We start from the raw sequence: 24,721 nt of genomic DNA, 5'->3' as shown, positions 1-24,721 counted from the left end.
CACACGACCAACAAAAAAAAAAAAAAAATTAAGAGTAGATATTAGTAAAGTACTTATTAATTTTTTAGGAAGATGTGGTGATATTGTTGTTAGTTTTAAAAAGAGAGTCCTTAACTTATAGAATGCATACTAAAGTATTACAAATGTTACTTGTGGAATTCGCTTTAAAATGCCAATAGGAGGGAGGTCATTGGTGGGAACTAGTTCATTATGTAATATTCTATTTTTTATGCTTGAAATTTATCATTACAAAGATTAGAAAAGAGGGACTGGGAAGGTAGCTCAGTGGTAGAGTGCTTGCCTCACATGCATGAGGTCCTGGGTTCAATTCCTCAGCACTTGAACAGAAAAAGACAGAAGTGGCGCTGTGGTCCAAGTGGTAAAGTACTAGCCTTGAGCTGAAGAGCTCAGGGACAGTGCCCAGGCCCAGAGTTCAAGCCCCATGACCAACTAACTAACTAAATAACTAAATAAATAAACAGTAAGTATGCATTTACAACACACATAAACAAATACCACAGCATGACATTTAAGAGTGGGCTTACTAAAACCAAATAATCACAAGCAAGATAATGACCATAAAGATTTGAACACTTTATTGTCTGATATAATTAAATAGTATATTGAATTGAAACATTTTGTGCAATTAGGAATAATTTTTAAAATAATAAAAAATACAATTTGTGTCAAAACCAAAATCTAGATTTTACAATATTAACTAATGCATCTAAGAAAACACATCCAGGCTTGAGATTGCTATCTTTGGCACATATTATTTGACCAATAATCCATAATGACCTCAGAAGTACTGTTGTACCTTCTTGTGAATTATTCAGTTCAAACCACAGTCTTATTTAAGTCACCAGATGGACTTTCTTCTTCACTAGTTTCATCATGGTAAAAAGAGTGTAAATTAGCACCTTATAATGACTCATGATAGACTTTATCATCCACATAGGAAAGCAGTGAAGAGGGGATGCTAACCATTTGATGGTAAAATAGACATAAACAGATGCTATTCACAAGTCTCAGTGCGCCAGTGGCAATTACCACCTGTTCTGCTTCATCTATTAGTGCTATGCAGAAGAAGCCAAGAAACAGAAAACCATGCAGACAAGGCTCTTCATTGCAACAACTGCTAGTTTAAATTCCTCCATTAGAAACACATACCATACAAAGTAATCCTAGAGTAATGCAAGACACGCAATTATGTGACTACTCTAGACAGAAGCCAGATGACTAAAAGCAGGCTCACAAAGGACTCACCTCCATTCTCTGCTTTCCTTTACAAATGGTAAGGAAGGACTGTATGTTCTGTGCAGATAATCTTAAGAATCAGCACAGAAATGGTCCGTTTTCTTTTCATTCTTACCAATTCCGATTCTGCAATCACTCATGGCCTTAGCTCAATTGCAGGTTTCATTCACACAAAAGGATAGACCAGTGTACAAATTAGGAAGATGGTTTGATTTACATATATATTTGGATGGTGGTAGTATTGGGTATGGAACTTAGGGTATGCTTCATAGGGATGCCTGAATCATGCTTGAACCAGGCCCGATTTTGCTCTAGGTTTTGTTTGTTTGTTTGAGATAGGGCCTTACAATTTTCCAGTGCCAGTCTGAATCACAATCATCCTATTCAGGCATCCTACCATAGCTAGAATGACAGAAACCTACCACCATGTCCAGTCTTCTATGTTGCCATGGAATCTCACAACCTTACCTACCCAGGCTGACGACCTACAACTGCAGTCCTCCCAATTTCAATCTCCCATATAGCTGGGAAGATAGGCACACATCGCTATGGTCAACTACTAGTTGAAATAGGGTCTTACTTCCTCCTCTCCACCCTACCACCCCCCCCCACTACCCCAGGCTGGCTTTGAGCCAGGATCCACCTAATCTCCACCTTCCAAGTAACAAGGATTAGTAGCTGGCACCTAGCCTTAATTCTTTTGTGCCTGTGATGCGACAGAACATAGTAGAGAACCACTGGTGGAACAGATCTGCTCACCTCATAGTGGCTAGGAAGAAAAGACAGAAAGAGTTCGAAGTCCCAATGTTACCTTCAAGGACACATCCCAGTGACCTAACTTCTTCCTTTAGGTTCTATCTCTTTAAAGTTCTACTATACCTCCATAGTGCCACAGACTGGGGTCCATGCCTTTAACACTCCAAATCCAAACTATAGTAATTACTTAAATACCAAAAGCTTTTAAAGGTTTCTAAAACACTACTGTAAGTTGAAAATGTCCTAAGTTGAAAATCTATTTAATTCATGTAATCTACTAAACATATCTGCATTGTAGAGTGTCAGCTGTTTACCCTTATGGTCACATGGCTGACTAGAAGCTGCCAATGCTCAGAACCCTAAGAGACTACACTGCATGTTGCTAGCCCAGGAAAAGCTTAAAGCTCTAAACAGTGCAAAATATATGTCAGTTCTGTTGACTATCACTCAGGGATCATCTGTATTGATTTTCACATCTTCAAAATGAAGAGCTCAACACGAACTTGTGGATACTTGAGTTTTTATTACATATATAAACATACAAATATGAACAAACTACATAAGATTGAAACATTCAAGGTACATTTGGTCTAGGAAAAAACTGGGAGCTATAATGGTTTAAAAAATAAAGGTTGCAACATTTTAAATACAACATGGAATTTTGGAATTTTTTAAGTTACCAGAATTGCCACCTGGTTCTCAACAGCTAAACTTCTGCCGCCTGTACACATATATTCAAATTCTACGTTCACCCCACACGAAGTTCCTAAAGTGAAGACAGAGTCCAGCCATTCTTTGGATCTTAACAATGTTGTCCTCATGACTTTTGTCAGAACAGTGAAGGACGATCTGAGATGGACCTAGGTGATCTGTTCCATCTATTTCAACCACAGGGTAAGAACAAGATAAGAGACTTGCTTCCTTTGGACCAATCTCTAGCTGTCCAATTGTCCATGGTGGCAATGCTGTCCTATCTTTCTCTCAAAGCTAGTCTCCACGATCTCTAATCAGGCTCATTTGATTCTGTGTTTGGTTCTTTCTGACTATAGACTTAGACTGACTCATGACACAGTGCTTCATTAACCTAGGATTATGAGGTCTTCATGTACTGTTGGATAAATGCTTCATGGGAACAAAGCTGTTCACTAATTGTGGAGCTGAAAAGAGCCTGATTGCTATATTTGGTAGTAACTCTGAAATATGCACCATTCTTTCTTTAAAGATGGTGACACAGAAATGTTCCTCTCTTAATAATATCCCAAATGTGGTAAAATGCTCCTAAAACTGACCTAATATTTCTTTGTGTGTGCCAGTCCTGGGGCTAGAACTCAGGGCCTGGCATTGACCCTGAACTTTTGTGCTAAAGACTAATGCTCTACCACTTTGAGCCACAGCATCATTTTCCGACTTTTTGGCAGTTAATTGGAGATAGGAGTCTCATGGACTTTCCTGCCTGGACTGCCTTGGAACTGCAATCCTCAGATCTCAGCCTCCTGAGCAGGCATGATCTACTGCTGCCCAGCTGATCTAATATTTTTTAAACTGAACATGTCTTTGAGATCACACCAATGCGACATAATAGTTTGCCAAAGAGTAAAATAAAAAGAAATAAAAATAAAAAACTTAAGAAAGAGGGACCAGCAATAAAATTGATCTATAATCCTAAAAAAAAAAAATATTCCAAGCTGGGAATGTGGCTTAGTGGTAGAGTGCTTGCCTAGCATGCATGAAACCCTGGGTTCGATTCCTCAGTACCACATAAACAGAAAAGGCTGGAAGTAGTGCTGTGTTTCAAGTGGTAGAGCGCTAGCCTTGAGCAAAAAGAAGCTCAGGGTCAGTGCCCAGGCCGAGAAAAATCCCCTGAGTTTACGTGTGAAAAGGTAATGAATACCATTCTTGCATCAAGTAACTGGATTAGGAAGTGAAAACAGAATACAACAGGATAAGATCACTTACGAGATAATCATCCCCAAATAAAATAGTAAGGGCAGGTACACATACTCTGGTGCAGCGTATGCTTTCCATTCTTGGTTGCAAGCACCAGGTGAACATGAAACAGAGGTGGAAATGCACCATGTCTAGCACTAAAAGCAGCAGCAGATTCAGAATAAAGTAGAAATAAATATTACAACAAAGTGTAACTGGAAATGAAACTGCAAAAAGTAATACAAATAAAACTTACAATATCTTTTTACTAGAAGCCCATTGTAAACATTCGTATTTATTACTACCCCCCAAACCTAACCAAATCACATAAGCAAAACCTATCTTCTATGAGTACAAAGTCATGAATAATCTGTACTCCATGGCTCTGTTGTCTTGATAGCTTCCAGAGTAAGAAATGAGCTGTTTCAACTAGCTTCACTGATTTCTCCATCATGAATAGTTGCCAGTTCAGGAACCTCGTTCCTCCTCAGAACGTCTTCATAGAGCAAATAATTATGTAGACTTGTGGGAAGTGGTAACTGACGGATAAAACTGTCAGATCGAAGGTGTTCTAGTTTTAGGCTGGACCGAATTTCCAAACGACAAAGATGGGTTAGGCATGGAACAGAGGCTGGAGAAATAAACAAACAAAAAAAGGCAAGCAATATTAACAGAAAGATCTAACAGTACTTTAAGGTAAATGCAAGCACCATTGCCCCTAGTCACCTAGTAAATAAGAAGTGATACATGGCTTGGGCTTCCTTTTTTTTTTCCTTTTTTTTTTTTCTTTTTTCCTATTTGTGGTACTGGGGTTTGTACTCAAGGCCTAGTGCTTGCTTGGTTTTACTTGTTAGGCTGGTGCTCTACCACTTGAGCCATACCTCTAGTCCTCTTTTTGCCACTTATTTTGGAGATAGAGTCCCACAGCCTTTTCTACTAGGCTGACCCTCAAAACACTGTTTTCCAGATCCCAGTCCCCTGGAAAACTAAAGGTTACAAGTAAAAGACTTTATTCATTTAATTTGGCTTCCCTCCCTCCAGCTATTGATCTACAAAGTCAGCATAAAAACTAAATGTTTAAATTCTAAAGATCTAACAATAGTTATGTGACATTGAAGAAATGGATGTGCTAACTTTAGAAATGACAGGACACACCACTACCTGCCACATCAAGGGAATGGATATAAAGTGTCCACATGATCTTCTTTTCAGCTGTGACATAAAATGAAATTTTAAAATGGGCACAGAGACAAAGGGAACATATGTCCATGAACTTCACACATATTCTCTTTCATCTTCATTATCCTTATAAAGTGAGCACATGTAACCGCACGCACACATACAACTTACCTGAGGTATATATTATTATGCTATCATAAAGATAAGAAAACATATATTTATAAGTAACTCTCCAATGGTTACAGACCTGGTAACGATAAAGCCAAGATTCAAACTCAGGTCCATCTGACTCTAAAGCCTCTATATGTGCCCAGGGTTTTTGCTAAAGTCACAGCAGCCAAAAGCTAATTCTCAACTAAGTGATCATCCTATGAATAAAATTAAGAACCACCACATGATAGCAGTTTCATTTTCCAAGATGAAAAGTTTTAACTGAAGAGGTTAATGTCCATGAAAACTGAGAATACTAAAACAACTAGTGCTTTTATGTGAATCAAACCTTTAGTTAGTATAAGAAATATTTTATAAAGCCCTGTGAAGTGTAGCAATGATTAATTGACTAGCATCAGAGCATCAAAAATACCATCAAGAGCACAAGTGATACAAGACCAGGTAGTCTAGCACCAAGTAAAGGGTTCCTTAAACCTTAATCCCTAATCCCTAATGGGCCAGCACACACTAATTCTCTATCATTTCCCCTATCTTCTACACCACTAAAGTTAACTTCACATCTTAAATTTAATTGAAGTTAAGCTTAAAGTTTAAGAAATTTGTCAAACGACAGAAAAAAACAGTATTCATGAAAATAGAATAATGAGAGTTACTAGAATAGTTTTAGGAAGGTAGAGAGACTGCTAAAGGGAATGAGATTGATTTGAACACATTGTATATATAAATGGAAATGTCACAGTAAAATCCACTCTGTATTAACTAATGCAATGCTAATAAAAAGAAAGTTATCTGATTTTGTACCTAAAAGTGTAAGTTTAAGAAAAGATGGGTATTTTCTTAAGTCAAAGTTAGAAGGTGGAGTCCAAGTAGCTCATGCCTATAATCCTAGCTACTCAGGAGGCTGAGCTCTGAGGATCACAGTTCAAAGCCAGCTGGTGCAGGAAAAGGAAAGTCCATGAGACTCTTATTTCCAATTAACCACCAAAAAAATGAGAAAGATGGAAGTAGAGCTGTGGCTCAAGTGGTACATTGCTAGCTTTGATCACAAATGCTCACGGTAGTACCCAAACCTTGAGTAAGGACCAGTACACACAGAGACACATACACACACAAAATAAATAGCCAGGCTGGGCGCTGGTGGCTCACGCTTGTAATCCTAGCTACTCAGAAGGGGCTGAGATCTGAGGATCTCGGTTCAAAGCCAGCCCAGGCAGGAAAGTCCCTGAAACTCTTATCTCAAGTGACTCTGTAGCTCAAGTGGTAGAGCGCTAGCCTTGAGCTAAAGAGCTGAGGAACAGCGCTCAGGCCCAGAGTTCAAGCCCCACAACCAACAACAACAACAAAAAATAAATAATAGCCAGAACTAGCAGTGTGGCTCAAGTGGTAGAGCACTAGCCTGGAAAGTATAAGGCTCTGAATTCAAAATCCAGTACTGTCATAAATACATACACACATACACACATACATACATACATACATAGATTTAATAAATGTATAGTAAAATTGCAGCCTGTATATTGTTTACATGGTTTCATACCCATGTCTTATACTTACAAACTCACATGTTAAGTTGAAACCCTTTTGTACAAGTACTTTATAATAATTTTTAATTAAAAATAATGAATAAATTGTATACTTTTCTGTAAATTGAGAAGAATCTTTGTTATAATTTGGATCTGGATTGCACCCTCACCCTCCACCAAAGGCCATGTGCTAAAGAATGGCACAGAGGTAATGGGATGAGAGGTTCAAGAGTTGAGATTTGGGCTGGAGGAGGTGACCCTGATCAAGATGCATTATGGGGCTAGAAAGGTGGCTTAGTGGTAGAGTACTTGCCTAGCATGCAGGAAGTCCTGAGTTCAATTCTTCAATACCACATAAACAGAAAAGGCCAGAAATGGCACTGTAGCTCAAGTGGCAGACTGCTAGCCTTGAGCAAGCGAAGCTCAGGTACAGTACCCCAGCCCTGAATTCAAGCCCCAGGACTGCCCCCGCCCAAAAAAGCGGCACTATGTACACAAACTGACATGTTAAATCAAAACACCCTTGTACAATTAATTTTTTTTAAGTTTGAGACGTAGGGGATGGTCATTGGGCCATAAGAGCAATGCCCCAGAAAAAAAAAAGATTGTGGGATGGTGAATATGATCAGAATGTATCATATACATGTATGGAAATGTCACTGTCACATTGTACAATTAATACGCACCAATAAAAAAAAATGCAGAATTTTTTTTTTAAGATTGTGGGAGTCTTCCTGACCATGAAGTGGGCAATTTTATCCTACTACACTCCTGCCATAATGTGCTATCTTATTACTGTCCCCAAAGCAACAGAATCAACCAATCACAAATTAGAACTTCCAAAATTGTGAGCCAAAGTAAACTTTTTCTCTTGTAAATCAAATTCTGGGTATATGTTGCAGTAATGGGAAGCCAGTAGTTACTTTTCTTGCTTGAAAGATAGGAAAACATGATAGCATTGGAGAAATGGGCAGAAATGCATGCATAGCTGGGGACATAGGCCCTAGGTTCAATCCCCAGCACTGCAAAAAGAAATATGAAGAGTGAAATTAAGTGCATATATAAGCCACACCCACAATGCAGTTGGCAGTTCACTTCTTTAAGTTACAGCCTAGATTTGAAAATACATGTGAAGCAAAGCTGGATGTCTTAATCATAGGTATTCAGGAGGCTGAGCTCAGAGATCATGGTTCTAAGCTGGTCCTGTCAGGGAAGTTCATAAGACACTATTTACAATTAACTAGCAAAAAGCTGGAAGCAGAGCTGTGACTCAAGTGGTAAAGCACTAACCTTGAGCAAAAAGCTTAAGGACAGCACCCAGGCTCTGAGTTCAAGCCCCAGGACTGGCAACAACAGCTATAAAAGTGTGTGTGTGTGTGTGTGTGTGTGTGTGTGTGTGTGTGTGTGTGTGTGTGTGTGTGTGTGTGTGTGTGTGTGTGTGTGTGTGTAAAGCAAGGTGAGTACAAAATCTCTCTGTATTTTTGTATTTCTCCTGTCTTTCAGTTATCTCACCCACATCTCATTCAACTTCCACTTCTATTCAGTGCTTATCTTTACCAAGTTTTCTTTTATCAGTCAGTATATATCAGCTATACAAGAGGGGATTTCATTATGACATATCCACACACATAAATAATGTAGCCCAACCAATCCCTCATAACTCCCCTTTTAATCCCACTACATATCCTTTCCTACTACAAGTTCAAGAGGTTTCAGAGTTCTATTTTCATACTGGCAGTAATTTATTTCAAAATATCCATCTTCTTTCACTCTCATTAGCCTAACTCCTTCTAGCTAGTATTTAGCTCCCCTCCCCTCCTTTCTCCTCTTTAGTCATCTATTGATAAGCAGCTTTCATTGAGGTTCTTTATGCTGTTATGTTTATCAAGTTTTTCTTATGGTATACCTCTGTAGTTTCAGCTGCTTGGGAAGCTGAGGTAGGAGTATTGCATGAAATGAGTTTGAGGCCAAACTGGGCAACCTCACTTTAAAAGAAAAAAAAATCATCTTTACTGTAACAGAAACAATGATTGTGTTCTCACACTCTGTTTCAATCACTGGCTTATGCAATTTGGAGTTAAATTATTTAATTACAATAATATGTACAAATGTAATGAATTTTCAGATATATACAAAACTGGTAAGCATAGAAGTCACCTGGGAAGGAAAAAGTATGCTGGCAATTCTTGAGAAAAGCCTACCAGTTGCAAATACTGCGCCTGCCATGAGCATAGTCAGATGGGCTGAGAGGAAATGACAAGACTGTTTAATCCAGGGTGGTGGTAGTTTAAAGTGAAGATGGTTCAGAAAATGTCCACTTACATTCAGTTAAGCGCTCAATATTTACTATTAAATTAAGCAGTTCCTTCACATTCTTTTTAATGTGAATATTTATTATATGCCCAGAAGGAAAACAAAGGATAGCTGTGAGACGAGGAAAACTGCTCAGCTAGGAATAAGGGTTCCTTAGTACAGCTCCAGCTTTGCTGTCTCTGATACATTACACTGACTCAAAAACCCCTCAGGCTGACTGGAGAAGTTTCTCTGGCTTTCCTACCCCCCTGCAGTACCAACAATTCTTTCCTGACACCAATGAAGTCCTTTTTTTTTTTTGCTGGTGCTGGGGCTTGAACTTAGGGGCACTGTCCCTGAGCCTCTTTATGCTAGCGCCACAGAACCACTTCCAGGTTTTCCCAAGTAGTTTGTTAGAGATAAGTGTCTCACGGACTTTCTTGCCCAGGCTGGTTTTGAACCACAATCCTCACATCTTGCCTCCGGAGTAATTAGGATTACAGGTGTGAGTCACCAGCACCTGGCTTGAAGTCCAATCTTTAGCTTAATAAATCATGTATTTATGTTAATACATATACAGAAGCTTAACTGTTTGTTATCAAGCCAAACTGAACCAACAGACATCTGTTAGGGGGAAGCATGAATGCCTGGCCTACCTGATACCATGTATTAACAACATAGCTGTTATTAACTAGATCCAAATGGTCTATACTTCAAATATAGGTTTTTCTAAGCCACATATCCACTGAAACTACCTAAGTTTTAGAATTTTCTTTTAAGTAAAGTTATAGTTGCTTCAGATATTGGTTCAAATTTTAATTGCACCATTTTGATTTTCCTTCTGAGAATACTGCTGGCCTAATTAACAATTAGAGGTAAAAATTGTGTTCAATTGAACTGAGGTAGTCTTTCAGCTGAATATTATTAACATAGACAAAACTCTGCCCATCAGTGACATTTCAGTTTAAAATGCCAGTAAATACCAAGGGAATTTTTTAACCAGATATGCAATATTTCAAAGCACACACGACTCCTATGAATGTTTTAGTGATGTGCAGTATTTCCAGATGTGTTGCCACGAGGCTGGTAGATCAAGCTAGTCCTTGAATTTATCATTTAAAAAGGCCACAGAAGCTGTAGGTAAACATACTCTCAAGGAAACCTATTCAAACGCGATTCATATTTGTTAAATAATTCTGTGTTCTTAAGATGATAGCCCAGCAAACAATGTCTGAAACATGTTACACTTTAACTTATTTTCCTGACCCAACCATTTTCCATTTAGTATATGTTAAACCCAGTTTTTATCTATAGCTCTACTAGCAGACAAGCAACCTGACCTTTCATTTCTATAGAAACCCTTCAATTTCATGCATTTTTATATGCTAGATATTATATGAAGTTTTAGTAAAATCAAGTTTCATTAAAATCACAACAATCAACACGAATCTCATAATTCTTAATTCATGATGCTTGCTGATGCCAACATTTATAACACAGACTAAATCTGCATCTTATATATACATAACATTTACCACAACCATTCATCTCTACACTGTTTTCATGACAATGTTCAAAGTCCACTGGACTGTATTTCTTTGGCTCCTTTGCATTGCTTACCATATCAAAGGTACTCAATTTCTAGGCCATCTCCTTCATACTGTCCTTTCAAGATGATTTACAGCTTTTTATCCCCAATTGTTCTTAGTTACTTATATAACCTCTGTCTTCCTCTGATTATAACCAAATCCTAGAGAATATACAGAAGAAAACTACCTGAAGATTCTAAAAAATAAGAGATTGGAGCAGGAAGTAAAATTTGAATAATCAGTATAGTAACAATAAATGAAATAAGCAGAAAAGGCGCTGTCTAGCAATAATAGCTGTGCTGGAGTTAAGGAGGCATTGCCAATTAATAGTGTAACCTTGGAAAGTCATTTCAAATACTCTGATCTTCAGTTGGTGTATATTTACCCCAGGACTGGCTCAAAAAGAAAAACAAAACTTGTAACTTTTATTAAAGACGTCTGCCTATGGTCCACATTTGGAACAAACATGATAGAGTGAGTGGTTAGCAGTTCAAAGCCAGCTGGGCAGGAAAGTCCATGAAACTCCTATCTCCAATAAACCACGGAGAAAACCGGAAGTGGCGCTGTGGCTCAAGTGGTAAAACACTCGCCTTGAGCTGAAGAGCTGAGGGATAGTGTCCAGACCCAGAGTTCAAGTCCCACAACTGACACACAAAAATAAATGAATAAGATATTAATTATAGTTGAAGACCTTCAGTGCTTGCTTTTTACTGGTTGATCAGATAAGTAGAAAAATTCAGTATCTATGCAGCATGAGGTTTTTATTATTTTGGTAATAAGAAATGTGGTACTGGCTTGTTGGGAGTTTTTGTTTTATTTTTTTTAAGTCTATTATTTTCTCAATATATCTTTAAAGGTTTAAATGCTATTCCCTGGTCTGTCAGATTGAGAGTTTTAAGGACTCTATCTTTTATTTTAATAAAAACTTACATCCTGACTTGGAGAAAATCTTTACCAGCAATATACTTGAAAAAAATCCCAATATATTCAAACTAAACAAGGAGCTTAAAAACTATAAACCCTCCCCCAAACTAATAAACCAATCAATAAATGGGCAAAGGAGCTAAAGAGAGACTTCACAGGAGAAAAAGAATGGAAATAAGAGGAAATGGTCAACAACCCTGGCCATAGAGGAAATGCAAATCAAAACAACTGAGATTCATCTCAAACAGCAAATGCTGGCGGGGACATGGGAAAAAGGAACTCAACTACATTGTTGCTGGGAATATAAACTAGTACAATCACTCTGGACAAAACAATCTAGAAGTGTTAGACTCAAACTCGAGACCCCCGAGCGACCCCGAGAGACCATGACCAATGCAAACAGCAAAAGAGTCGTTTATTTGCAAGCTCGAGCCTGGACTCATAATCGTCACTGACGCAGCCCGTCAGAGCTGTGAGCCCCGACCACATGTTCAGTAGGGTTCTTAGAGGGTCTCCAGCAAATAGGAGGGGTTGAAGGTTTGTGGGCTTCTACATAATTGGTCAGCAATTGGTCAGCATTTCGCGAGCAAATTTCGGGGTAAGCTCATTGGTTAGGGGCATAATCAATTCCAGTAAGGGTAGAGGCTTTCCAACTTAGTAGTTACGGGATTGGTTAAACCCCACATAGCAAGCAGATCATTGGTTGGGATACATAAGACTAACCATAGGAATGTAGGCAACAATATATTTTATTTTTATTTATTTATTTATTTATTTTTTTGTCGGTCGTGGGGCTTGAACTCTGGGCCTGGGCGCTGTCCCTCAGCTCTTCAGCTCAAGGCGAGCGCGCTACCACTTGAGCTACAGCGCTACTTCCGGTTTTCTGGTGGTTTATTGGAGATAGGAGTCTCACGGTCTCTCCTGCCCGGGCTGGCTTTGAACCAGTATCCTCAGATCTCAGCCTCCTGAGTAGCTAGGATTACAGGCGTGAGCCACCAGCGCCCGGCAACAATATATTTTTAACTGTTTATGACCCTACAGCTTTTTCCAGGAACTTGACCAACCTGTCCATTTTCCAGTAACTGGGGTCGTGTTATCTAACTGGGGTTGCTAGGGGTATAATTGCAGTTTCGACTGTGGGTTTTCCAAGAACTTTTCCAAAAACTGGTTTTTCCAATAACTGTTTTGTCCCTTAAGTTTAACCTGAGGTCAGTTTTACAGGAGATGCTGGCTTGCTTTTAGAATGGAGTTAGCTTAGTCCTTCAGAAGTTCCTCAAAAAACTAAACATAGAACTTCCTCATGACCTAACCTTACCACTCTGGGCTTCTATCCATAACATTACAAATCAGGATACAATAAAGACATCTGTACATCCATGTTCAATTGCTCTACTACTCACAAACAGCCCAGATGCCCTACAATAGATGTGTGGATCCAAAAAATGTAGTACATATCCACAGTAGATGAATGGATCCAAAAACATATGATTTATATCCATAATGGAATTTTACTCATCCATTAAAAAGAATAAATGATGTCATTTACAGGGAAATGGATGGACCTAGAACAAATCATGTTAAGTAAGTCAAGCTCAGAGAAACAAACCGTGTTTTCTCTCATATGCAGAAGCTAGAACTAAAATACAATTGGACATAATAACTTACAGGTATTCACACATAATCAAACTAAAGAACAATGCTGTCAGTGAGAAGCGTGATATATACATATATATATATATATATATATATATATATATATATATATATATATATATATATATATATCTATCTCACCAGATAGACCTGTATTTGCCATTTTGTATTTTCTTTAACTTGCCTTTCTGCTTCTGTACACAGGCTTGCTAAACCTTAAAGAACGCAGCTGCTATTCTACCCGCCCTCGAGCCCCAGACACTCACTCCCGGATCCGGAGCTGAAGTACTCCGGCAGGGAGTACATGACAAAGTACACATTCCAGAACCCCCCCCCCACCCCCCCACCTGGCCCGGGATCAGAGACAGTGGCCATGGCAACCACTCCTACCCAGGCCTGGGATCAGAGATAGTGGCCATTTGGCAACCACTTCCCCTAAGTCACCCTAGAAGTACCGTCCAATTATTTTAGAGCACAACAGTCCGCTAGCCCGACCAATTATTAGCCCCAGCCCTTTTCCTGCTTTGTATTGCGCCAATCATCCGCTAGAATTATGATTTAAATTTCCCGCGCAGTGTATTGATTCGTTGCCAATACATCCTGAGGCCTTACCCCTAGCAAAGAACATATAAAAAGTGCTGTAACCCTGTGCTGGGGGCCTCTCTCTGTACTCGAACATCAGTGCACAGAGGGGTCCGTGCTAGAGCTTGTCAACTAAACGACTCATTGCCACTTGCATTGATTTTTGGTCCCTGGTGGTCTTTTCGGGCGCTTCAAGTCTCTGGGCATTATATTAGGGGATGAACCCAAAGGTATAACTCCTCTGAACATTTAAAGTACTTATTTATCAAATTTATTTATTAAAGTATTATTTATCAAAACAAATTCCAGGAAATGGAAACACGGTTTTGTTTTTTGGTTTTTTTGCTGATGTTTGTTTTTGCTTTGGGGCTTTTTTTTGTCTTTTTTTGAGGGGCAAAGGGGCAGTGCAGAATGGGAAGAAGGAAGGGGAACAAATACAGTCATGGTATATGGAAAACGAACTATGCAACTTGTACGTTGGAATGGGGGGGGGGGGGGAACTGGGGAAAAGCAAAGAAAGGGGTGCCATTGTTCAAAAAAAGAAGTGTAATCATTACCTGACTTATGAAATTGTAATAACTCCGCACAACACCTTAATAATAATAAAATTATGTTAAAAAATTAACTATTTGATTCTTTTGTAAAAGTCAACTAGCTGCATATAAAGAAATAGTAATATTCAGGCTGGGCATGGGAAGGCAAATAGTGAGTTCCAGGATAGAGATTCTTATCTCATAAAAAGCAAACTAAAAAATTTTACATGCTATAGATAGGAAGGCCAGTTTCCCTAGCCCCCAAGTTGTTAAAAAAAAAAAAAAAAAACCCATTGTATTGGTCACCTTCAATTCTTTCACTTTTATTCATGCACTTATAAAGAGAAATCTTTCCTTCTAGTCTTGTTCAGTCCTCTAAGAAGCTGGAGACAGCAGCTTTTCATGACTCTCAACTGAGAACAAAACCTAGTTAAGGCTCTATAGTTTATATTTATTACTAAATTTAAAAGCCAGCTTCTATTTAGGAGGCCGAGATGTAAGGATCATGGTTCAAAGCCAGCTTGAACAAGAATGTGCATGAAACTCTTACGTCCAGTTAATCACAGAAAAAGCCAGAAGTAGTGCTGTAGCCTGGTGGTACAGTGCTAGCCTTGACCAAAAGGAGCTTAGGGACAGTGCTCAGGCCCAGAGTTCAAGGCCCAAGAACAGCCCCTTGCCCACCCACCACAAAAAAAAAAGAAGGAAAGCGGGGGGCTGGGAAGGTGACTCAGTGGTAGAGCACTTGCCTTGCATGCATGAGGCCCTGGGTTCAATTCCTCAGCACCACATTAGCAAAAAGAAAAAAGCCAGAAGTGGCACTGTGGCTCAAGTGGTAGAGCACTAGCCTTGAGATGAAGAGCTGAGGGCCGGCACCCAGGCCCAGAGTTCACCCTCACGACCAGACCCAAAAAAAAAAGAAAGAAGGAAAGGAAGGAAGGAAGGAAGGAAGGAAGGAAGGAAGGAAGGAAGGAAGGAAGGAAGGAAGGAAGGAAGGAAGGAAGGAAGGAAGGAAGGAAGGAAGGAAAAGCTAGACTTAACAAATTAGTTTCTTGGTGTGTGTGCATGTGTGTGTGTGTGTGTTATAAGATAAACTTAAAAGTTAACTTAAAATTTAGCCTGCCCTTTATAATTTTTGTTTAATGGAGAATTGATAAACAATCACACTTTTATGATTTTTAAATTTTTTATTTTATATAGTTCACATACAGTTTATATGATTCATGTTTTGGGAAACTCAGAATAAAAACACTAGTAGTTTACTAGAATCCCATCTAAGCAGTAATGAATGAATGAACTGATCACCTATGGGGAATATCTGTTAAATGGTTGCATTAACTCTAATTTTTAAAATTTATAAATGAAGTACTTTACAGACTTGAAAGTCTTGATGGTAGTATAAATCTAGGTAACTTTTTATTCATTTGAATTCTCAGAGAGAACACTATAACCTCTATTATAGGTAAATATTTTTTGCCTCCACCACACTTAAAATGGGTATTTGAGATTCAGGAAATAATTCTTTGGGTTTTAATTAGGACACAGCTGTCCCAGGGAGTCTGTCTGCAAACATACCAATTCTGAAGATAGATTTTTAAAAAGTACAACAACCTTGGTGACCTGTTACTTAAAACATGCAAAACATCCTCTGCTTTAATAGCTCTAAGGTAACAATCTCTCTTCTTTTAGCTTACCAACAGATTGCTAATAACTTTAAACCATTTTAAAAGCAAAAATGTTGATGTGACCAATTAATGCCTAGTTTACTAAAAATTTCCCAGCAAAAACAGAAACAAAAAGCCTGGATTGTTAAGAGCCTGCTAGAAGCTAAAACTCTAAGTGTGCACACACACTTATTAAAGTTTTAAGTTAACTATATAGTTCTCATTTAAAGAAAATTGGAGGAAAATAAAAATGCTGGGCACCACTGTTTCACTAAGGAAGCTGAGATCTGAAAATTGTGGTTAGAAGCTATCCTGGACACCAGCAAAAAAGCTGAACTGGGGGTGTGGTTCAATGGTAGAGCACCAGCCATGAATAAAAAAGCCTTTCAAGGGTATTAGCCTTGAGTTCAAGCCCTGCTACACACACACACACACACACACACACACACACACACACACACACACACACACACACACACACACACACACACACACACACACACACACACACACACACACACACACACACACACACACACCACCTAAGCTGATGTCTAAAAGATTGAAAATTTCGGGCTGGGAAGGTGGCTCAGTGGTAGAGTGCTTGCCTTGCATGCATGAGGCCCTGGGTTAGATTCCTCAGCACCACGTAAGCCGAAAAAAAAAAAAAAGCCGGAAGTGGCACGTAGCTCAAATGGTAGAGCGCTAGCCTTGAGCTGAAGAGCTGAGGGACAGTGCCCAGGCCCAGAGTTCAGGCCCCACGACCGGACCCAAAAAAAAAAAAAAAAAAGATTGAAAATTTCCCACAGGACAAATGGAAGATCATGTGTCCATTTTCTGAAGATGAAAAGCACTCAATGATTGGATTCTTAGTAAGAATGCCTCATCTAGATGAATAGCATCTAGAGGAAATGCTTTAGAGTTAAAAACCACTGTGCATAAAGGGCTTAGTCCCATTGGTATTTAAGCTTTATTCATGCTATGGGAATGGCCCTCAAGGGTAGGCCCCACATACAATCCTGTTTTCAAGAAGTTCCTCTATTGACACACTCCCCATTGAACTTAGACACCATTTAATGTATTGAACATTTTATTTAGAAACTAAAATTAACACTTAGTAGATCAAAGTTTAAAAGGGTGAAGGGACTTTGGTTGAGCTACTATACCCATCACACACACCATAGAATACTTATGAATATTTGTTGCCAAGCTACTCCATTGCTTATAGCTGTTTATGACCTTTCCTTGGACAATGATTTGGAATAGTATCTGGTTATGGATTAGCTTGGTTATAGGCCAGATTATGCTAACAACTCCTAAACAAAAATACTTTTTAAAAAATAAAACAAGGGGCTGGGAAGGTGGCTTAGTGGTAGAGTGCTTGTCTTGCATGCATGAGGCCCTGGGTTCGATTCCTTAGCACCACATAAGTAAAAAGAAAAAAGCCGGAAGTGGCCCTGTGGCTTGAGCTGAAGAGCTGAGGGACAGCGCCCAGGCCCAGAGTTCAGGCCCCACAATGGGACCCAAAAAATAATAATAATAATAAAAATGAAAAATAAAACAAAAAAGTATTATAATAGAACAAAGATTTATTCCTGGCTCAACATGCAAAATACAGGCCAAGTGATTATCCTAAAATGACAGCTGAGTGATCTGGGTTAGGTCTATCTTACATCACTGCCATTCCAAATACGGCTTTCGGATTTCCTCAGCAAAGGAAGTGAGAGCACAGAGTACTCACACCAGGGCTTTATGTTTTCACCAATTATCCCACATGACAATCAAGGCTAAAAAGAAAAGTTCTTTGTTCTAAAAAGAGGAAATCCAAACTGTGGTCAGCCTACCAGATTGGAAGGAAGCCTTATAACATTCCTTGGGTTTTACAACAGAAAATTTACCTTATCATGAATCAACCTTTATTTTCCACTTTTCTTTTGCATATACTTTTAAGATCACCTATTTCTTCTCTTAATGATCAGTCTTCAATTAATGTGCAACCCCAAACAGCTGCACTGACACTTCAGTTGTATGATATGAATATAACTTAAAATTCTGTACTATCTAGTACTACTTCAAATTGGGTGGAGAGAAACAATATTTATAGCGAACTGCTCAAAGGTTGAACAGGTCATTCTCCAAGTATTCTCAAATCTAGCCCTTGGGAAAGTTAATAGGAACAGAGACCTGAGCGCCAAAGCTACCTGTGCTGATTCATTAGGAACTACTTTGATTAAATTCTGCTTTGATAGCATAACAGCAAATAAACATACTAAAAGAATAGTAAGACAAAGTCCCAAGAAACCATGACTACCAAGACATTGCCTAGGAAGCTGCAACAGCACCATGGACAAGTATCAAGTTACCATGGCTACCTTTTTCTGATTCCATTTATATCTATCTCTACCATGCTGCCGCTTTTAACTTCTGTTTTACTGTTTTGTTATATATTTGTATACATAAATTTTGCAAATCTTTGTTAGAATAAAGCAGAAATACACTGGAATAAAAGATCCAAAGAGTTTCCTGGTGTACTTTTAGGATTCTTTATAGAATTCAGCCCATTCATTGCATGTGGGCAGAACAGTATATATCTGACCATTAAAGATTCAGGATAAACTAAAGTACTTTTAGGATTTCTTAGATTTGATCCTGGTCAGTGACCAGAAATTGGCAGAAGGTTTTAACATGCACTATGTTTCTCAGGCTGCTCTTGAACTTTTGGGCTCAGGTGACCCTCCTAACTTAGCTTCCTGAATTGGTAGCCAGCTGAATTTTCTAAGTCTACTGTTACATTGTTGATGCTTCTAAGAAGTATGCATAAAATATGCATGCAAAAAGGTCGTTACTTAAACTAAAATTTCACACAATATAAATTACCTTTCTGAAACAGAAAGCTTTTGTTTTTCTAAGTACTGGACATTAACTAGCATCATGATTACTAGGTAAGTATGTTCTGCCATTTCAGTAAATCCTCCAAACCTTTCTTTGTTTTTGGGTTTTTTTTTTCTTTTTTTTGGGGGGGAGGGTTGGGTGGGCAGGGTGTAGAGTCAGTACTGGGGTTTGAACTTGGGGCCTCATGCTGGCTAGGCAAGTACTCTACTACCTAACTCATGTCCTTATACCTGTTTCGATTCAGTTAATTTTTCAGATAGAGTCTCACAATTTTGCCTGGGCCATTCTATGCTGTAATCCTCATTATCTGTCCTTCTATGTAGCTGAAATCATGGCATGTGCCAACACACTGCACCTATTTGTGAAAATGGGGTCTCACTTTTTCCCTGAGCTCACCACAAACTATGACCCTTCCATTTCTGCCTTCTGAGTAGATGGTGTCATACGCAGGAGCCATTTTGTTAAGATAAGGTCTCACTTTCTCAAACTGCTTCTGTCTCTACAGTAGCTAAGATCACAAGCATGTGCCATCATGATCAGCTGCAAGAAAATTTTTAAAGGCCAATCTGACTCAGTGTAAAAGATAAGCAGAAAAGGTAGATTGTCATTTTTTTTCACAAACTTATCACAGCAAGTTACTACTTCCCAAGGGCAGAAAAGGTGAAAAGAAGAAATTTTTGACCAATTACAAGGCATCACCAGGCTTAGCAAGGGCTTTAAAAGATGCAGTAAATCACTCCCTAGGGATAGATACTGCTGGCAAACTAATGGGGCTAGAAAACTGACTATTATCTAGGGCTTACTGTGGCCAAGGTGCAAGAGGTCTTCTTTTAAAAATTTGCATTTTTTCTTATAATTCTAGAGAAATCTAACCCAGGTCCTTGCACATGCTAAGCATGCATTCTTAACACTGAGCTACATATTAGCTTATTTTTCATTAGTCTATGTTTATAAAGTAATGAGTTTCATTGTCATGTTTTCATATGTGCATACCTCTTTCAAAAAATGTTAATACCTTGACAAGAAGTAATTGTTAATATTGTGATTAAGTTATTTCAGAAAGTAAAACAAAATGCAAGTGTGGTTCAGTGTTCCTTTACTGCCTCCCCTGCCCCTCGGAAAAAAAAAAAAACTCAACCAAAAGAAAGCTTTGTGTTCAAGAGATTGTGCAGCTCAAAACCTAGGGAAAGACGGGAATCCAGATGACCAACATGCAGAAGTGAGTGTCATGAAAACTAAGGAGAAAAAGGATAAAGTGAGAGCCCTGAAAAAGATCTCAACTCAATTTGAAACTCAGCAAGAGATCGCTTCTTCCCAGATTTACTAAAATTTCAGCATTATCTTTGCTCCTACTATCTGCAGAAAAGCATTCCCTATGAAACCAATTTAAGTAGTAGGAAGGATGAAAGCTTTTCCTAAGTAGTTTTTAATAAAATTATAAAGCATGCCTAAGATAGAGCTAAAAAGCATTTTTCTGAGCCAGGAATCATGTTACACACTGGTAATCCTAGCACTCAGGAGGCTGAGGCAGGAGGGTAAGAGTCAAGGATATCCTGTGATACATAGAGAACATACCTCAAGAAACAGTCTCAGCCTTGGGGATTTGGGCAGAGGCTTCTTCTGGGTAACATAAATGTCACCATGGACCATGATTTCTCAGCTTCAGCACTTGACATTTACTGCTGGGTTACTCTTTGTCATGAGAAACTCTTCTGTGCACTGTAGGATGTCTAACTATATCCCTGGTCTCTACCCTCTAAGTGGCAATAGCATCCCATGAGTTATGACAATCAAAATCTGTTCACAGTCATTGCCAAATGTCCTTAGAGACAAAAAACAACCCCAATATCCACTCCCTCGAACACTACTTTTATAACTGAAATAAATAATAAACAGCTGCCAGGTTTAACCCACTCTCTTGATAAATAACAGTCCCAAACCATCTTATTAGAAACAGAAAGAACAGAAGGATTTCTAGGAAAAAATGACACATTCAATTTGGATATGCCATAATGTTAAATACCAAGTGGAGATGTCCAAATGGTAGTTGTAGATATGCAAGTAGAACCAAGAAAAGAGGACTTGGCTTGAGAAATACATCAGAAAAGCGTTAGCTACATTAATACTTCTGAGAAAGGCTTTTGTAAATCTTCAGCCAACTTAAAATCCTCTTAAGAGATGATGATGATTACCCTACACAAGTTCTACCTAGTGCCTAATTAAACAAGAAGCCCTTGATGGATTTAGTCTACTGCAGGGTAATACACTCATGTACAGTTTTTACCTTCATCTGGACAAACCTGACATATGTTAAGGTCTTCAGAGTAAATGCTTGCATATCTTTACTAATTGATATGCTGCAATAATTTTCCCATTTGGCATTCATACCATCTTTGAGCCTTTGTTCCCAAACTCACTGTCCCATATCCTATCTGTTGTGAATATTATCTGTTCTCTTTGGCTGCAGATACATAAATGGTAAAAAGCAGGCGCAATTCTCAGAATTAAGAATTACATGCAAGTGAATTACCCAACTATACAATTAAAAAAAGGCTCAGAGACTCTAAACTGAATATTTTTTTTCTTCAATGAGAAACCAGTAACTGTGGGACTACCCCTCAATTCAAGACATATTTTCCTAAATATCTGTTTGGGATTGAGAAACATTTTTTAAATGTAATTTTCCAAGAAGTTAGCAGACACATTTCTTCAAAATTCACTTGCTAAAACTCTATTCAAAATGCTTCACGAAAAGTTAAAACAGCAGTGAAAAAGTAATTTTCCTAACTTAAGACAATCTGGTTGACAAAATGTAGTCAAAGTAAAATAAAACTTCAGAGTTAGTGGTAAGTGAACAAGAATGCTTTGCATATGTTATGTTTAGTTAAACTAGTTTTTCTTATGCAATATCTTCCCCTATATGTTCTTTAATTTTTCTTAACAGTTTAAAAGTGTTTTAACAAGTGAAGGTAAATTTAGAATAAATAGTCCTTTAAAATATCAATCAGGCTGGTCACCAGAAGCTCACACCTGTAATTCTCACTACTTAGCTGTGATCTGATAGTCATTGTTCAAAGCCAGCCCTGGCTAGAAAAGCCTGTGAGACTCATCTCTGATTAACTACCAAAAGAGCTGGAAGTGGAGCTGTGGCTCAAGTGGTAGAGCACTAGTCTCATGCAAAAGAGCTCAGGGACAGCACCTGGCCCAGAGGTCAAGCCCCAATTCCAGCACACACACACAAAAGTCAGTTCACAGAATGTTCATCCACCTTCATAGTTATACCAACAGACTGTCATGTAATCACTAACAGGCATAAGTAGAGGATTAAACATTATAGAGAAAATATAAATTCACTCATTCCAGAAAGTATAACTAAGTTTGACATTCTTCTCATCACAAACTAAATATTTCCCAAGCAGATTTTTAGGGTCCACTTTTATTTATATGATGTTCATTAAAAGAAACAATAAACAACTGTTTTCTGTATGAGATCTCTTATATGATCTCTGAGCTAAATTTACAAGATCAAGTATGATTTTTAGTATAGAAAATTACTACCCACCAAATATTTCCCATGTAATAAATCCAAATTAGGTCTAATTTACTATGTATTCTCCAACAAATCTTTCACTTAAAATTAAGCATAGAGAAACAGAAGAGGGACAAGTGTTTAAAAGTACTTTCTTACCAACATGTTGCTGTAGCACCAAAGAAGAGTTTGAGATCCTATCAGATAAGATCTTCTCAATAGTTGGAGGAAGTCTCTTCCAATTAGTAAATTCCAAAGTGAAGATAAGGGTGTCATCGGTGACTGAGTCAATCCTACATTAATAACATGTTAACATACCATCAGACAAAAAAAAATATAACTGTGTTTAATGCTAGAAACAAATGACCATAAACCTATTCTTACAACAACTTAAAAACGGGCTCCAGAAACATTCGTGGAACTAAAAGCAAGCATCATAGACACAGAAAGTCACTAGAAAACCAGAAGAATAAAGCTTTCCCTGCCCACTGGAGAAGGCACCAATATCGTGAATAGACTTGCTATCTCCTCCAAATCGAACTACCCTGCCAAAAGTAGTTTGGGTCACCCATACATTCACATAATTTGATAATCCTGAAAAGACAAAGCCCAAACACTCAAATTACTGCTAAACTAAATATACCTGAGAAATAGTGTCTATCTGCCTAACTCCCAGGAATGTTCAGCTGTTCTCCTCTTTGTAGATTCAGCCCTTAAAAATGTTAGAAGCATGTAATCCTAGCTACTCAGAAGGCAGATATCTGAGAATCACAGTTTGAAGCCAGACCAAACAGGAAAGTCCATGAGACTCTCACCTCCAATTAACAACCAAAAAGTCTGAAGCGGAGCTGTGGCTCAAGTGGAAGAGTGCCATCCTTGAGGAAAAAAGTACAGGGCTTGAGTTCAAACCCCAGGACTAGCGCGCACACACGCACGCACGCGCGCGCGCGCGCGCGCACACACACACACGTACATATTTGTGGGGCTGGGAAGGTGGCTCAGTGGTAGAGCGCTTGCCTTACATGCATGAGGCCCTGGGTTCGATTCCTCAGCACCACATAAGCAAAACGAAAAAAGCCAGAAGAGGCACTGTGGCTCAAGTGGTAGAACGCTAGCTTTTAGCTGAAGAGCTGAGGGACAGTGCCCAGGCCCAGAGTTCAGGCCCCACAACAGGACCCCCCCCAAAAAAAGTATATATTTGTCCTTCAAGAACTGAAAGAAGAGGTCCCCTACAGTTTGTCCTCTGCTCTTTCAAAATAATGTGAATTTCCCTACTGAACCCTAGATATGTATTCAAATGTTTTTTTTTCTTTCATGTGATTGTTTCTAACACATTTATAAGATTATTTCTTTGTTGCTTTGTATGTCCCTCCCCCACAGTATAACCCCTGCTTTCACTGTATTTCATGTCGGTATAATTTGTGGAGGGAAAGGGGAAAAACAAATTGTTTAAATAGGGATACAGATGGACCCATTGCAACAATGAGATGTACAAGTCGTTATGTGGAAAACGAACTTTACAACTGGTGGGGGGGGGAGGATTGGGGGGGCAGGGGTGGGGAGGATGGGAAGGGATGGGAAGGAGAAACAAAGGAGGAGGCTACAGTGCTTGATAAGAAATGTACTCATTATCTTGCCCATGTAATTGTAACCCCTCTGTACAGTATTTTCACAATAAAAAAATCTACATAAACTTAAAGAAAACGAACTTTACAACTTTGGTGGGCCCCCCCCCCCCGGGGGGGGGGGGGGGGGGGGAGGATTAGGTGGGGGGATGGGGGAGGATGGGAAGGGGAAACAAAGGAGGAGGCTACAATGCTTGATAAGAAATGTACTCACTATCTTGCTCATGTAATTGTAACCCCTCTGTACAGTATTTTCACAATTAAAAAAAAAAATGTGAATTTCCCTACCAACAGAGGCTTTTCTAAATTTATTTTAACTTAATGGGCAGAATACTGATTTAAGCACAGTCCTGATTTCTAACACTACTTCTACTACTTACAAGCATATCTAAGTTCTCTAAGTCTGGGGCTGGGAATGTGGCTTAGTGGTAGAATACTTGACTAACACACACATTCCTCAGTACCATATAAGCAAAAACATGATAATAATAAAGAACTTTAAAAAATAATTTTTTTAAAAGTCTTTGCTCTTGGTTTCTAAAGTGAGAATAACTGACTTGCCTATTTCAGCAGACTATTAAAAATAATACGTAATAATATAGTAAACATGCTTCCTCCCTCCCCCTCCA

At 38.7% G+C, this 24,721-nt stretch overlaps 1 protein-coding gene across 3 annotated transcripts in view; it reads right to left on the bottom strand.

The window, feature by feature from the left end:
* Window positions 1-3,792: 3,792 nt before the first annotated feature.
* Window positions 3,793-24,721, bottom strand: part of Asb3 (ankyrin repeat and SOCS box containing 3) — a 108,387-nt gene continuing 87,458 nt past the window's right edge. For all 3 annotated transcript variants that reach the window (XM_042691208.1, XM_042691207.1, XM_042691209.1), the window contains exons 9-10: window positions 22,627-22,760; window positions 3,793-4,570 (exon numbers count right to left, since the gene is read on the bottom strand). In XM_042691208.1, coding sequence (XP_042547142.1) covers window positions 4,365-4,570; window positions 22,627-22,760 — 340 coding nt within the window. In that variant the 3' untranslated portion in view covers window positions 3,793-4,364. The remainder of the gene's footprint in view (window positions 4,571-22,626; window positions 22,761-24,721) is intronic.

Source organism: Dipodomys spectabilis, unplaced genomic scaffold, assembly GCF_019054845.1.
Source record: "Dipodomys spectabilis isolate Male_0828 unplaced genomic scaffold, ASM1905484v1 ptg000141l, whole genome shotgun sequence".
Taxonomy (NCBI): Eukaryota; Metazoa; Chordata; class Mammalia; order Rodentia; family Heteromyidae; genus Dipodomys; species Dipodomys spectabilis.
Note: the sequence above shows the minus strand (reverse complement) of the source record. Positions and strands in the feature narration are given on the sequence as shown.